At 47.7% G+C, this 16,646-nt stretch overlaps 1 protein-coding gene across 1 annotated transcript in view; it reads left to right on the top strand.

Moving 5' to 3' along the window:
* The window catches only part of LOC121859413 (transient-receptor-potential-like protein), a 201,793-nt gene that overhangs the window by 136,510 nt on the left and 48,637 nt on the right, over positions 1-16,646 (top strand). Inside the window, exons 8-10 of the mRNA XM_042356208.1 lie at positions 167-289; positions 1,002-1,213; positions 3,934-4,072. Coding sequence (XP_042212142.1) covers positions 167-289; positions 1,002-1,213; positions 3,934-4,072 — 474 coding nt within the window. The remainder of the gene's footprint in view (positions 1-166; positions 290-1,001; positions 1,214-3,933; positions 4,073-16,646) is intronic.

Genomic DNA, 16,646 nt, shown 5'->3' with positions numbered 1-16,646 from the left:
TCCCTGAATATGTACAATGGAGGTGTCCCGAGCAAGGTTACTTACTGGCCAATATTTATTCATTAAAAGTTACTAAATGAAAACTCCTAAAGATGACTCAGTTACGAGGAAAATTCCACCCATGAATCTTTTAAGTACCCGGAACATGACTTTTGTCCTCCTGCAGGTCATCGCCGTCCTCAACCGTCGTAGTGAAGAAGACTCTGATGACGACGACGATGACGACGACCCCCAACAGCAGCTGAAACTCTCGAGACTCAAGTTGGCCCTCAAGTATGACCAAAAACAGGTAGGGAGAGGTGCATGAAGGGATACCAGGAGCAGGAACGTATAGATTCCTCCTTATAAGATCTCATGCAAGTGAAGAGAAATAACACCTCAGAGGACCCCTTAAATCACGAGTATTTTAATTTAGTTATTCTTCCAAACTTATTGTTATCATCAGTACTCTAAGTTTTCATCACCCAAATTTTCGTTAATCTTATTATGTCAGAATAATTACAAGGTTTTAGTACTGGGATGAATCCTTCTTGGTGTCAACTCGCTTATCCATGAGACACTTGTAAGCACCGTTGTCAAAAAGTGTGGCATCATCCTCCCCCTCACTCTTCCCCTGTCCAACTCGCTGTGTCCTGATGCCTTTGTTCTTTATTCTGTTGTGTCACGGGGAGTCAGGGATAACACTGAATATGTTTTAACTCTTTTTTTTCTCTCTCTCTCTCTCTCTCTCTCTCTCTCTCTCTCTCTCTCTCTCTCTCTCTCTCTCTCTCTCTCTCTCTCTCTCTCTCTCTCTGTATACACTGTACGTATACTACTTGTTTTGCTTTCATATCTTATCTTTTCCTCCCCGCCTTTGTCTGTCTGTCTGTCTGTCTCAAAACATGCTGAAACCACTCCTTCCACTTTCCAATCACATTTCCACCTTTCCATCCCTTTCTCTCTCTTCATCCATCTCACCACCCTTCTCTTTTTCTCCCTCTCTCCCTCCTCTTGGTTGGCAGTTCGTGGCTCACCCAAACTGCCAGCAGCTGCTCACGTCGGTGTGGCACGAGGGTCTGCCCATCTGGCGGAGGAGGAACGCCCTGGTCAAGATCCTTCTGTGCCTCTCCATCATCGTGTGTATGCCGGTCATCGCCATCATCTACCTCATCTTTCCCAGGACCAGCCTCGGCAGGGTCATCCGCTCCCCCTTTATGAAGTTTATCTACCACAGGTGAGTCAAGGTTAGGTTAGGTGGGTTGAGGTAGACTGAATACCGTAGTGATGTTGATGGTGGGATGAGGTAGACTGTTTACCGTGGTGGTGTTGATGGAGGGTTGAGGTAGACTGTTTACCTTAGTGGTGTTGATGGAGGGTTGAGGTAGACTGTTTACCGTGGTGGTGTTGATGGGGGTTGGTAGACTGTTTACCGTGGTGGCAGGTGTTGATGGGGTTGGGGTAGAATGTTTACCGTGGTGTGGTGTTGATGGGGTTGGTAGAATGTTTACCGTGGTGGTGTTGATGGGGGTTGGTGGGAAGAATGTTTACCGTGGTGGTGTTGATGGAGGGTTGAGGTGGGCCTTGTTTACCGTGGTGGTGTTGATGGGGTTGAGTAAACTGTTTACCGTGAGGTGGTGTTGATGGGGTTGAGAGTGGGCTGTTTGCCGTGGTGGTGTTGATGGTGGGTTGGGGAGTGAGCTGTTTGCCGTGGTGGTGTTGATGGTGGGTTGAGTGGAGCTGTTTACCGTGGTGGTGATGGTGGGTTGGTGACTGGTGGGTTGAGATAGACTGAATACCGTAGTGGTGTTGATGGTGGGATGAGGTAGACTGTTTACCTTAGTGGTGTTGATGGTGGGTTGAGGTAGACTGTTTACCTTAGTGGTGTTGATGGTGGGTTGAGGTAGACTGTTTACCGTGGTGGTGTTGATGGAGGGTTGAGGTAGACTGTTTACCGTGGTGGTGTTGATGGGGGTTGAGGTAGAATGTTTACCGTGGTGGTGTTGATGGTGGGTTGAGGTAGACTGTTTACCGTGAGTGAGTCGATGGTGGGTTGAGATGGTGGGTTGAGGTAGACTGTTTACCGTGGTGGTGTTGATGGAGGGTTGAGGTAGACTGTTTACCGTGGTGGTGTTGATGGAGGGTTGAGGTAGACTGTTTACCGTGGTGGTGTTGATGGGGGGTTGAGGTAGACTGTTTACCGTGGTGGTGTTGATGGGGGGTTGAGGTAGACTGTTTACCGTGGTGGTGTTGATGGAGGGTTGGTTTTAGTCGGAAGTTAATCAATGAGTGGTTGGCCTTGTAACTCAATTTACGTGATTACATTTCACCGAGCCATTTGTGGGTTTAGTTCAGTTTAGTAAATTACACTTGCTTTACCCTCCATTCCTGCCCTAAATTGGGTTTATAGTTTGTAGTTGTGACGGATTCTAGTTACATTTGTAGAATAGAAAAATACCCGAGTGGAAGAAGTAATAAATAAGATAAATAAAAATTATCGGAGGTGAAAATAATATTTAGATAATCAGGAAACCTTATATTTGGCATATATTACAAACTAAAAAAATAGTTACATATATTCCAGTTATTAAAGAGAAAATTTATATATTGAAAATTCCAAAAAGAAGCAGCAAGGAACTTAAAGCTTGTGTGATTTTTTCTACTTCCCGTTTTTTGTGTCGCCAGTTCTTACAGCACAAGGAACACCACCACCTCACACTCACCCAGTCCTCATACCAGTCCCTCAGTAACAGTCTTAACACAGGCTTTTATAAACAATCAAGGTTAAGGTTATTTATAGTTTGTAATTTTGTTCTCGAAGGTTTTTACTAACTGATTCTTCCTCCAGAGGTTCAGGTTAGCTTTTCTGCCTCGCCTTTTTTTATCTACCTTACCTTATTTACCTAATGGCCACTCTCTAGAGGTGGCCATGGCGAGGGAAGGAGGTAAGTGGCCTGTGCAGGATCCTTCCATTATTCATGATAATTTTTTTTAAGGTCTATTTTGAAGCCCAGTACTGCTCTAGATTCCACAGCTTGGGCTGGTAGACCGTTCCATAGGTCTACCAGCCTCTGTGTGTGTGTAAAAGTATTTCCTTATGTTCGTTCTTCATGACACATTGGAGAATTTGTAGTTATGTCCCCTCGTGTTGGTGGTGCGTGACATCCATCCCTCTCTGGATCTTCAGTACGGCTTTATGTTTGATGCACAGCCGGTGGGGGAGCACGTCAACTTGGCTCATTTGGAACCCACTCATGAAGTGGACCACAAGAACCTCAAAACCTCCCAAACCGAACCCAAATTTAAAGGATTATCCAAGTGCTCACCTCATCCCTGCCCAGACGAGTAGCCTGGCTGTGTCTGATAGTATATGAATTTGTATTTTAACTTTGTTGTTTTTTGTTCATTTAATCAGTTTAAACAATGTGTATTTGATTAGTTTAGAACACTTGTATTTGATTGGTTTAATATATTGTATTTAAATTTAAATGTATTGTACAAGCCTGCATTTGAACCCAAGCCTCCAGTGAAATTCATAAGAAAATCCTCCCCGGCCCATATCTTCCACACACCCACGCGGGGAAGGTCATATGAGTACGAGGTTTTCTTTACCATATGATAATCAGATCAAGACTATATCTTAAAACAAGAGTGCCGTTTCTGGGGTAAAAGTCTGACTGCTAGCAATCATTCTTAACCTAACCAAAACTAACCCAACTCAACTTAACCTCAAGCAACACAATCATAGTTTCTTTGCATAATGAATATAAAATCTTTCCCCGGGAACTAAATCATTATCACTTTAGATATGTGTTGATTTATCTTATGTAGACGAGTATATAATTTGAGGTGTGTGGTACAAACTCATTTTTCTCCATGTTCGAATATCTACCTCATCTTTAACTTCCTTAGGTTTTCTACCGTCATGTTTTAATATCTCTCTCCTCCCTGTTGCAGCGCATCCTTTGGGTTGTTTTTGGTGCTGCTGGTGTTGGCCTCCACCAGGACCGAGGGCAGTGAGAGGCACCGCAGGAACCTTAGAGGTCCTGCGCCAACCTTCGTCGAGTGGCTTATCTTCTTCTGGGTCACAGGAATGGTACGTAATACTGAGCTATGTGAATGATCGGAGCACATTATAAGGTTCTGAATCCCTGGAACTGGTCCAGGAGTACTTTATAAGGTTCTGAATCCCTGGAAGAGGTTCAGAAGCATTTTAGGAGGTTTTGAATCCCTGGGAGTGGTTCAGAAGTACCTTATTAGGTTCTGAATCCCTGGGAGTATCCAGAAGCATTTTGGGAGGCTCTGAATTCCCGGGAATGGTCCAGAAGCACTTTAGGAGGTTCTGAATTCCCTGGAAGTGGTTTAGGAGTACCTTATAAGGTTCTGAATCCCTGGGAGTGGTTCAAGAGTACTTTATACGATTCTAAATCCCTGGAAGAGGTTCAGAAGCATTTTAGGAGGTTCTAAATCCCTGGGAATGGTTCAGGAGTACTTTATACGGTTCTAAATCGCTGGAAGAGGTTCAGAAGCATTGTAGGAGGTTCTGAATCCCTGGGAGTGGTTCAGAAGCATTTTTATGAGGTTCTGGGTCCTGTAATAGCCCCTGTCTCATCAACAGAAAGATTATATAAATGGGTTAATTACATTTGAATTATATACCACATCACCCCCTGTAACTTTCCACTGGCTATGAGTTGTCATGTTCTTATCACGTGATTGATAGCTTTCTTGAGGTGCGGCCAGTAAATGCTTGAATCAGCATAAAGAAGCCGGCACCCTGGAGGCGTTGTTACTCAATCCCTCACACAAGTCGGACGTGATTAACAGGTCTATTTACATAGCCTCCGTCCTTCTCTTAACTCTCATTTATAGTGAAAATTACGGTTGATTTACACTCTGGAATTGTATCAATAGCAGTTTCTAAATAAAAGGAGAAACAGACAATTGGGTTTCGCTACTAAAACCTAATATAATATAAATGTACCAGCCCAATTAACTTATACAGAATTCTACAGTTAACCAGCTATTACAGTCCCTAGGAGTGGTTCAGGAGTACTTTATAAGGTTCTGAATTCTTGGGAGTGATCCAGAAGCATTTTAGGAAGTTCTGAATCCCTGGGAGAGGTTCAGAAGCATTTTAGAAGGTTCTAATTCCCTTGGCGTGGTTAAGGAGTACAGTACTTTATAACGTTCTGAATCCCTGGGAGTGGTTTCGAAGCACTTTATGAGGTTCTGAATCCCTGAGAGTTGTCCAAGATAATGAATCACAGTGTGGAGTCTAAGAACATTGTAAATGATACCGAGTCACTGTGCGGGGTAGTTCTAGGCTTTTGTGAGTGTCCCATGAGCATAGAGTGCGGTTTCTGAGCAACTGAGAGTTATCCAGGAGTATTGTAGGTGGGTCTGAGATACTGTCAATGGTCCTGGAGTGTTTAAAGGGTTTCCATAAATTGTTAAGTGGTGTATAGTTGGGTTAGGGTGAATGTTCTTTGGTCATAGTGAATGTTCCTTGGTCATGGTGAATGTTCCTTGGTCATGGTGAATGTTCCTTGGTCATGGTGAATGTTCCTTGGTCATGGTGAATGTTCCTTGGTCATGGTGATTATTCCTTGGTCACGGTGAATGTTCATAGGTCATGGTGAATGTTCATTGGTCACGGTGAATGTTCATAGGTCATAGTGAATGTTCTTAGGCCATGGTGAATGTTCTTAGGCCATGGTGAATGTTCTTAGGTCATAGTGAATGTTCCTTGACCATGGTGAATGTTCCTTGGTCATGCTGAACGTTGAACGCTGAATCTTCTCATGATGAGTGTATAAAGTGAAAGTTTGTTGTTGTTAGAGAGGAGTGCTGAGGGTGAAAGTAGTGAAAGTTAGGGGTGAAAGTACTACCTGATTTTTTCATGGTGACAGTAAGGGGTCGAAGATGGTTGATTATATTGTGAAAGTTTTGTAGAGAAAATAAGTGATATAAATTGTAAGTGTGTATGTACAGTTAATAGGTTGAAATTGAATGTGTTATTGGCGAAAGTAAGGAACGAAAGCTGATATTCTAAGGACGGTGTAAGGGGTAAAAGTTGTAAATTTTGGTATAAAAGTAAGGGTGAAAGTTGAATGTTTTGATGGTGAAAGTATGAGCTGGAAGTGTAAGGTTTAAATGGTGAAATTAAGAGGTGAGGCTTGTCTGTTTTGATGGTGAAAGTAAGAGGAGAAAGTTATTATTATAGTTGTAAATGAAAGAAATGAAAGCCGGATCTCTTAATGATTCATGTAAAAAGTGAAAGTGATGAAAGTGAATGTTTTCATGGTTGAAGTGAGAATTGAAAGCTGCATGTTTTAATGGTGAAAGTTAAAGGTGAAAGCTGCATGTTTTAATGGTGAAAGCAATATATTTTAAAGGTGAAAGCTTCATGTTTTAATGGTGAGTTATAGGTGATAGCTGCAAGTTTTAATGTTAAAAGTAAAGTGGAAAGTGGAAGCTGTATGTTTTAATGGTAAAAGTTGAAAGTGAAAGCTGCATGTTTGAATGGTGAAAGCAAAAGGTGAAAGCTGCACGTTTAATGGTGAGTTAAAGGTGATAGCTGCCTGTTTTAATGGTGAGTTAAAGGTGATAGCTGCATGTTTTAATGATGAAAGCTAAAGGTGAAAGAAATCTGCATGTTTTAATGGTAAAGGTAAAGTTGAAGGTGAAAGCTGCATGTTTTAATGGTGTTGTAATCCGGAAACTAAAAATGACAGCTGAATACCTTTACTGATAAGGTTTCAATAGTTAACTCATAAAGGAAGCACTTGAAGTATAATAACACAAGGTACTGAGTGGGAATGGGAATTGAGAAGTAAATATTGATACTAAACTTTATCAGCCGAAGAGGTTAAAACTGAATGATTTAGTGGTAAATGCAAAACAAAATGAAAGTTAATTATTATTGGCCAAGGTATTGAGTGACATTAGACAACTCACTAATGAAAAAAGGGAAAGCTTTTAAAATCTTATTGAGGAAAATAGGATGTTAAAGTGACTCCTACAGTGAATTGAAGTAATATGTGAAAGCTGGAGTAATAGAAGGCTGAGGTACTTAAATTGACTGTCAAGTAGATGTTCACACGCTCCAAAAAGTATGTTTATAATTTTGTGTTAGACAATATGACACAACAGACGAAGGATTTTGACAACCCTACTGAGACAACGGGAGTGGTAGTGCTCATTTTGAAATTCATCAGACCTATCCGTAAAGATACTTTTTGGAACGGGTGAACATAGTCAGGAAGAGACCACCACAATCTCACCCCTTGACAGCTGTAGAGAGTGAGAGAAACGATCCTGTCAGAAGTGGACAGGAGTGAGAAGGAAAGGCTACAGGAGATTATGGAGTGACGGGAAAGGTGAGGGAAGATTGAAGGGGGAGATAGAGCTAGGGTCGAGGAGAGGGGAAGGTGAAAAGGTAGATCGACATGGAAGAGGCGATTGGAGAGGAGCGAGTATGTAGTGAATAAAGGTTGAAGAAGACCTGGGTGTGTTACCCTCTCGCATGGTGTACCTGGGTGTAGTGGCCCCCCACATGGTGTACCTGGGTGTAGGAGTCCCTCACATGGTTTACCTGGGTGTAGGAGTCCCTCACATGGCGTACCTGGGTGTAGGAGTCCCTCACATGGTGTACCTGGGTGTAGGAGTCCCTCACATAGTGTACCTGGGTGTAGGAGTCCCTCACATGGTGTACCTGGGTGTAGGAGTCCCTCACATGGTGTACCTGGATGCAACAGTTCTTCACATGGTGTACCTGTGTTTTGTGGTCCTTCACATGGTGTACCTGGGTGTAGTGGCCCCTCACATGGTGTACCTGGGTGTGCCCCCCACATGGTGTACCTGGGTGTGGCCCCTCACATGGTGTACCTGGGTGTAGTGGCCCCTCACATGGTGTGCCTGTGTAGTGTCACATGGTGTACCTGGGTGTAGTGGCCCCTAACATGTTGTACCTGGGTGTAGTGGCCCCTCACATGGTATACCTGGGTGTAGGAGTCCCTCACATGGTATACCTGGGTGTAGGAGTCCCTCACATGGTGCACCTGGGTGTAGGGGTCCCCTCACATGGTGTACCTGGGTGTAGGGGTCCCTCACATGGTGAACCTGGGTGTAGGGGTCCCCTTACATGATGTACCTGGGTGTAGGGGTCCCCCCACATGGTGTACCTGGGTGTAGGGGTCCCTCACATGGTGTACCTGGGTGTAGGAGTCCCTCACATTGTGTACCTGGGTGTAAGGGTTCCTCGCATAGTGTGCCTGGGTATGTAACAGCATTGTATAAAACTGCATCGCAGATACACACACAAATACTGTATACATGTATATTATGTATATTCATATGCATGACAATATGAATCCCTTGGCTTGTAGATCTCTCAGGGGTTGAGCCACAGGTCACCTTAGCAAAGAACCAAGCAGTTACCAGCACCAAGGGTGAGTCAGTTAACTCATAACCACAGGGAAGTCAAACACTAAAAGTACCTCATAGTGTTATTCACAGTACTTCCCTGGAGAGGATTCACTTAATAGTCACTCATATCTTACCTCTGTACAAGGTGTCAAACGACAATAAAAACACAAAAGGCCAAACAGTGTTTACCTCAAACTCCTGCCACTTATAAGTATTACAGCTGAACTATACTAATTGGGGGTGATAGCAGGCACTATCACAGGTATAGGGGTCCCTCACATAGTGTACCTGGGTGTTGGGGTCCCCTTACATGGTGTACGTGAGTGTAGGGGTCCCTCACACGGTGTACCTGGATGTAGGAGTCTTCTCACATCGAGTACCTAGGTATAGGGGTCCCTCACATAGTGTACCTGGGTGTAGGGGTCCCCTTACGTGATGTACCTGGGAGTAGGGGTCCCCTCACATGGTGTACCTAGGTGTAGGGGGTCTCTCACATAGTGTACCTGGGTGTAGGAGTCCTCTCACGTGGTGTACCTTGGTATAGGGGTCCCTCACATGGTGCACCTGGGTGTAGGGGTCCTCTCACATGGTGTACCTAGTTGTATGGGTCCTCTCACATGGTGTACCTGGGTATGGGGGTCCCTTACATAGTGTACCTGTGTGTGGGGTGTTACCTCACATGGTGTACCTGGGTGTAGAGGTCCCTCACATAGTGTAACTGGGTGTAGGGGTCCCCGCACATAGTGTACCTGAGTGTAGGGGTCCCTCACATGGTGCACCTGGGTGTGGGTTCCCCTCACATTGTGTACCTGGTGTGGGGGTCCCCTTACGCATGATGTGCCTGGAATGGGATCCCCTCACATGGTGTACCCCCTGGGTGTAGTGGTCCCTCACATGGTGTACCTGGGTGTGGGGGTCCCCTCACATAGTGTGTACCTGGTGTGGGGTTCCCCTTGTAATGTGCCAGGTGGGGGTCCCCTCACATGGTGTACCTGGGTGTAGTGGTCCCTCACATGGTGTACCTGGGTGTAGGGGTCCCCCCACATGGTGTACCTGGGTGTGGGGGTCCCCTTACATGATGTACCTGGGTGTAGGGGTCCCCTCACATGGTGTTCCTGGGTGTAGGGGTCCACTCACATGGTGTACCTGGGAGTAGTGGCCCCTAACATGTTGTACCTGGGTGTTGGGGACCCCTTACATGGTGTACCTAAGTGTAGGGGTCCCTCACACGGTGTACATGGATGTAGGAGTCTTCTCACATTGAGTACCTAGGTATAGGGGTCCCTCACATAGTGTACCTGGGTGTGGGGGTCCCCTTACATGGTGTACCTGGGTCTAGGGGTCCCTCACATAGTGTACCTGGGTGTGGTGGGCCCCTTACATGGTGTACCTGGGTAAAGGGGTCCCCTTACGTGATGTACCTGGGTGTAGGGGTCCCCTCACATAGTGTGCCGTTAGCCAAGGGTCCCTCACATGGTGTACCTGGGTGTAAGGTCTTCTCATATGGTGTGCAACAGTGTAGGGTCCCTCCTGGTGCACCTGGGTGTAGGGGTCCTCTCACATGGTGTACCCCTGGTGTATGGGTCCTCTCACATGGTGTGCCTGGTATGGGGTCCCTTACATGATGTACCTGGGTGGGGTCCCCTCACATGGTGTTCCTGGGTGTGGGGGTCCACTCACATGGTGTACCTGGGAGTAGTGGCCCCTAACATGTTGTCCACCTGGGTGTTGGGACCTTACATGGTGTACCCTAAGTGTGAGGGTCCCTCACACAGTAATACATGGATGTGGAATCTTCTCACATTGGTGCCTGGGTATAGGGTCCCTACATAGTGTGCCTGGGTGTGGGGTCACCCATGGTAATACCTGGGTCTGGGGTCCCCTCACTTAGTGTACCTGAGTGTGGTGGGCCTTACATGGTGTACCTGTGGGTAAAGGGGTCACACTGCATGTGTACCTGGGTGTGGGGTCCCCTCACATGGTGTACCTGGGTGTGGGGGGTCCCTCACATGGTGTACCTGGGTGTGAGAGTCTTCTCCCTTATGGTGTGCCTTGGTGTGGGGGTCCCTCATGGTGCACAGTGTCAGGGTCCTCTCACATGGTGTACCTAGTTGTATGGGTCCTCTCACATGGTGTACCTGGGTATGGGGGTCCCTTACATAGTGTACCTGTGTGTGGGGTGTTACCTCACATGGTGTACCTGGGTGTAGAGGTCCCTCACATAGTGTAACTGGGTGTAGGGGTCCCCGCACATAGTGTACCTGAGTGTAGGGGTCCCTCACATGGTGCACCTGGGTGTAGGGGTCCTCTCACATGGTGTACCTAGTTGTATGGGTCCTCTCACATGGTGTACCTGGGTATGGGGGTCCCTTACATAGTGTACCTGTGTGTGGGGTGTTACCTCACATGGTGTACCTGGGTGTAGAGGTCCCTCACATAGTGTAACTGGGTGTAGGGGTCCCCGCACATAGTGTACCTGAGTGTAGGGGTCCCTCACATGGTGCACCTGGGTGTAGTCTCTCACATGGTGTGCCCTTGAAACAGGGGTCCCTCACTTGGGTGCACCTGGGTGTGGGGTCCTCTCACATGGTGTACCTAGTTATGGGTCTCTCTCACATGGTGTACCCTGGTATAGGGTCCTACACCAGGTATACCTGGGTGTGAGGTGTTTCCTCACATGGTGTGCCTGGGTGTGGGGTCCTACATGATGTACCTGGGTGTGGGGTCCCTCACATAGTGCACCTGGGTGTGGGGTCCCCACACATAGTGTGCCTGGTGTGGGGGCCCTCACATGGGGTGCAACTGGTGTAGTGGTCCCTCACATGGTGTGCCTGAGTGTAGGGTTTCCCTCATTGTGTGCCTGGGTGGGGTCCCCTTACGCGTGCACCTGGAAGTAGGGTCCTCATGAGGCCACTTACCTGGGTGTGAGTGGTCCCCACCCCTTGGGTGCACCTGGGTGTAGGGGTCCTCTCGCATTGTGTACCTAGTTGTATGGGTCCTCTCTCATGGTGTACCTGGGTGCAGGGGTCCCTCACATGGTGTACCTGGGTGTAGGAGTCATCTCACATGGTGTACCTGGGTGTAGGGGTCCCCCCACATGGTGTACCTGCGTGTGGGGGTCCCCTTACATGATGTACCTGGGTGTAGGGGTCCCCTCACATGGTGTACCGGGGTGTGGTCCCCTCACATGGTGTATCTGGGTGTAGGGGTCCCTCACATGTTGTACCTGGGTGTTGGGGACCCTTACATGATGTACCTAAGTGGGGTCCTCACACAGGTGTACGTGGATGTAGGAGTCTTCACATCGAGTTCCTAGGTATAGGGGTCCCTCACATAGTGTACCTAGGTGTGGTGGGCCCCTCATGGTGTACCTGGGTGTAGGGGTCCCCACGTGATGTACCTGGGTGTAGGGGTCCCTCACATGGTGTACCTAGGTGTAGGGGGTCCTCACACGGTGTACCTGGGGTAGAGCCTCACATGGTGTACCTGTAGGGTCCTCACACATGGTGCACCTGGGTGTAGGGGTCCCCTCACATGGTGTACCTAGTTGTATGGGTCCTTTCACATGGTGTACCTGGGTATGGGGGGTCCCTCACATAGTGTACCTGGGTGTGGGGTGTTACATGGTACCTGGGTGTAGAGGTCCCTCACACATAGTGTACCTGAGTGTAGGGGTCCCTCACATGGTGCACCTGAGGGTACGGTTCCCTCACATGGGTGTACCTGGGTGGGGGTCCCCACATGATGTACCTGGAAGTAGGGGTCCCTCACATGGTGTACCTGGGGTGGCCTCACATGGTGTACCTGGGTGTAGGGTTCCCCACATGGTGTACCTGGGTGTGGGGGCCCCTCACACGATGTACCTGGAAGTAGGGTCCCTCACATGGTGAACCTGGGTGTAGTGGTCCCTCACATGGTGTACTGGGTGGGGGTCCCTCACATGGTGTACCGGTGGGGGTCCCTTACATGATGTACCTGGGTGTAGGGGTCCCTCACATGGTGAACCTGGGTGTAGTGGTCCTCACATGGTACCTGGGTGAACCTCACATGGTACTCCTGGGTGAGTCCCTCACATGGGGTACCTGGGTGTAGGGGTCCCCACATGGAGTACCTGGGGTGGGTCCCTCACATGGTGTTCCTGGGTGTAGGAGTCCTCTCACATGGTGTACCTGCGTGTAGGGGTCCTCACATGGGGTACCTGGGGGGAGTCCCTCACATGGTGTACCTGGGGTACCCCTCACATGGTGTACCTGGGTGTAGGGGTCCACCACATGGAGTACCTGAGAGTGAGGTCCCCACATGGTGTACCTGGGTGTAGGGGTCCCTTACGTGATGTACCTGGGTGTAGGGGTCCTCACATGGTGTACCTGGGTGTAGGGTCCTCTCACATGGAGTACCTGGGTGTAGGAGTCCCCATATGGGGTACCTGGGTGTAGGAGTCCCTCACATGGTGTACCTGGGTGTAGGGGTCCCCACATGGTGTACCTGGGTGTGTGGGTCCCCCACATGATGTACCTGGGTGTAGGTCCTCTCTCATGGAGTACCTGAGTAGGCCCTCACATGGTGTACCTGGGTGTAGTGGCCCCTCACATGTTGTACCTGGGTGTAGTGGCCCCCACATTGTGTACCTGGGTTCAGAGGCCCCGTACATGGTGTCCCTGGGTATAGTGGCGCTTCACATAGTGTACCTGGGTGTAGTGGCCCCGCCCACATTGTGTACATGGGTGTAGGAGTCCCTCACATGGTGTACCTGGGTGTAGGAGTCCCTCACATGGTGTACCTGGGTGTAGGGGTCCCTTACATGTTCTCAAGCTTGCGGTGAAGGCGGAAAGGAACACTACTCCTGCTGCAGTGAACCGAGGAAGTATTTGTAGGCATTTCACTCCAGAGAAAGATGACATCAGGAAACCAACTGAGATAGTGGCAGATAACATTGTGAACTGGCTCAGAGAGAGAACGTAGACCAGACCTCGCAGGCCATTATTGAGGACAGCACCAACACGAACACAGGGTGGCAAGGTAATAAGCAGTGGATAGAGTGGAAGATTGGGAGGAAGCTGGTCTGATTGTTTGTGACCTCCACACCAACGAGTTGCCACTCAGACATCTGATCCAGGAGCTGATGGCAAGACTCTTTCAAACAACAGATGGTTCGGTCCTCTTGCAAAGATGCTGACTCTGCCACTGAGTTAGAAATAAACTGAGAAAAAATCACAGTTACCCCTCCACCTGTTGAGAGCTTGCACATACTGTGTCATTGACGACCTGAGTACTGGACCAGTACTATGGTTACATGATTTGCAGTGCCATCAAAACTGGGGTCAGTGCCTGATAGACTTGCTTACCTGCAGATAGGTCCAGTCTCACATTCTAGGTGCCTCACAACGGCTCTCTCAGGTTCTGCAGAATTTGGGTTGCCCATCATAAACTGGAAACTAGCTTCACAACCTGGAGACTTATTGTCCATTCATCGTGAGTGTCTACTTGCCAAAATTATTGGTTCAACACTACAACAAGTCACTGTTCTCCGAAGGTCCGAGGCATGTTCTTCCAGCTTGAGCTCCTGGAGGAGTCAGCCAAGGAAGGTTGTTCAGATTGTGGAGCAGACTGTGAGGGAGATCTTCCTGGTATGCTCATCCCGAGGCAAAGTTCTGCAGACAATGCTCTGCAGTAAGGATGAGGAGGAGAAGAGTGGCAGTCAAAGATCTTGGATAGAGACTTATGAGAGGATCTGCATGACGAATCGTTGGTGACGATTCTCAGGGTCAGGAAGACTCCCTGAAGTCAATCTAGGTGCCAAGACTCCTCACTGATCTCATAGATCTTGATAACATCCAGGTTGGCAGTGTGAGCCTTCTTACCTGCAGCCTCACACCAATGTTCAAGTCAGAGGCTTTCTGGACAACCCATGCATGTCCCTGCCTGGCCCTGCACACCCAGTATAGAGTTGTGTACAGCAAGTGAGCGAGGTCAGCAGTCACGGTACAGCCAGGAGAGGAGGGAAGGCTACATCCGAGCTCAGGTGGTCAGCAGGGAGGTGATGAGTAGAAACAGAAGCAAGAAAGACATGTTCTCTATGGTGCAGCAACACCGGTCGAGTAGTAAAAACCGGTTTTGTATTTGATGATTTTGTTTTACAAAGGAATATTAAATTTAATAAATGTGTCAAGATTTGGCCTGTTTAATTATTCTGGATCATTTTCATCCTAATAAATTAACCTGATACATTTACTTTTACTTTAAATAAGCTATTTAGTGGTGTTGGTAAAAGGGTGGGGAATACTGAATTCATAAGATTTGCCAAATTCTACCTATCAAAAATAAAACTTTTTTCAAATCTGAAGATATCACATGATTCTGCACATAGAACTACATCATTAATACCATGGGCCGATTTTTCAAACTCAAAAAAAAAATTGCCTCTGCATGACACAGGCCAATCTCTATCATGGTGTACCTGGTGTAGTGGCCTCACATGGTGTACCTGGGTGTAAATCCCCACGCACGTACCTGGGTGTAGGGGTCCTCACATGGTGTGTACCTGGGTGTAGAGTCCTCTCACATGGTGTACCTTGGGTGTAGGCTCTCACATGGCACCTGGGTGTAGGGTCCTCTCACATGGTGTACCTAGTTGTATGGGTCTCATGGTGCACCTGGGTAGGGGTCCCTTCATGGTGTACCTGGGTGTAGGGGTCCTTCTGTATCATGGTGTACCTGGGTGTAGTGGCCCCACACATGGTGTACCTGGGTGTGGGGGTCCCCTTACGTAATGTACCTGGGTGTAGGGGTCCCTCACATGGTGTACCTGGGTGTAGGAGTCCTCTCACATGGTGTACCTTGGTGTAGGGCTCCCTCACATGGTGCACCTGGGTGTAGGGGTCCTCTCACATGGTGTACCTAGTTGTATGGGTCCTCTCTCATGGTGCACCTGGGTGTAGGGGTCCCTTCACATGGTGTACCTGGGTGTAGGGGTCCTTCGCATGGTGTACCTGGGTGTAGTGGCTCCACACATGGTGTACCTGGGTGTGGGGGTCCCCTTACATGGTGTACCTGGGTGTAGGGGTCCCCTTACGTGATATACCTTGGTGTAGGGGTCCCCTCACATGGTGTACCTGGGTGTAGGGGATCCCTCACATGGTGTACCTTGGTGTAGGGGTCCCTCACATGGTGCACCTGGGTGTAGGGGTCCTCTCGCATTGTGTACCTAGTTGTATGGGTCCTCTCTCATGGTGTACCTGGGTGCAGGGGTCCCTCACATGGTGTACCTGGGTGTAGGAGTCATCTCACATGGTGTACCTGGGTGTAGGGGTCCCCCCACATGGTGTACCTGCGTGTGGGGGTCCCCTTACATGATGTACCTGGGTGTAGGGGTCCCCTCACATGGTGTACCGGGGTGTGGTCCCCTCACATGGTGTATCTGGGTGTAGGGGTCCCTCACATGGGTTGCTCCACTCAGAAACAATTTTGAAATTACGACTGGACAATTATCAAGAGAACACAGTTTCCCACATGCTTTGTTTGGCTCTTTAAATCTGATGCCTAGAATTTCTTACCAAATCACACACTCACACACACACACACACGCACACACACACGCACACACACACACACACACACACACACACACACACACACACACACACACACACACACACACACACACACACACACACACACACACATTTTTTCAATCTACGGTCGCTGTATTTTTCAATACACCGTCGTTATTATTATTATTAGTATTATTATAATTATTATTATTATTATTATTATTATTATTACTATTACTATTATTATTATTATTTTTATTTTTATTTTTATTATTATTATTGTTGTTGTTTTTGTTCTTCTTCTCGTTGCTGTTGTTGTTGGTGGTCGTCGCCATTTGTGGTTTTGTTGTAATTTGTCAATGAAATCACACATTACATATAGAGTATATATCCAAATGAAGACACTATTATTTTTCCCCCAGACAGTAAATGAGAACCATATCCCTTGTCTACCTGCATCATCATCTGTCTTATGGGGCCAAGACATAAGAACATAAGAACATAAGAATGGAGGAAACTGCAGCGGGCCTATTGACCCATACTGGGCAGTCCCATTTACACCCAACCCCTATTGCTCATATAAGCATCCAACCTATGTTTGAAGCTATCCAGTGTATTCGAGTTAATGATGATATTTGGTAACTTGTTCCATTTATCCACTACTCTGTTTCCAAACCAGTGTTTACCTAT

This window comes from Homarus americanus, unplaced genomic scaffold (assembly GCF_018991925.1).
Source record: "Homarus americanus isolate GMGI-L3 unplaced genomic scaffold, GMGI_Hamer_2.0 scaffold7626, whole genome shotgun sequence".
NCBI lineage: Eukaryota > Metazoa > Arthropoda > Malacostraca > Decapoda > Nephropidae > Homarus > Homarus americanus.
Note: the sequence above shows the minus strand (reverse complement) of the source record. Positions and strands in the feature narration are given on the sequence as shown.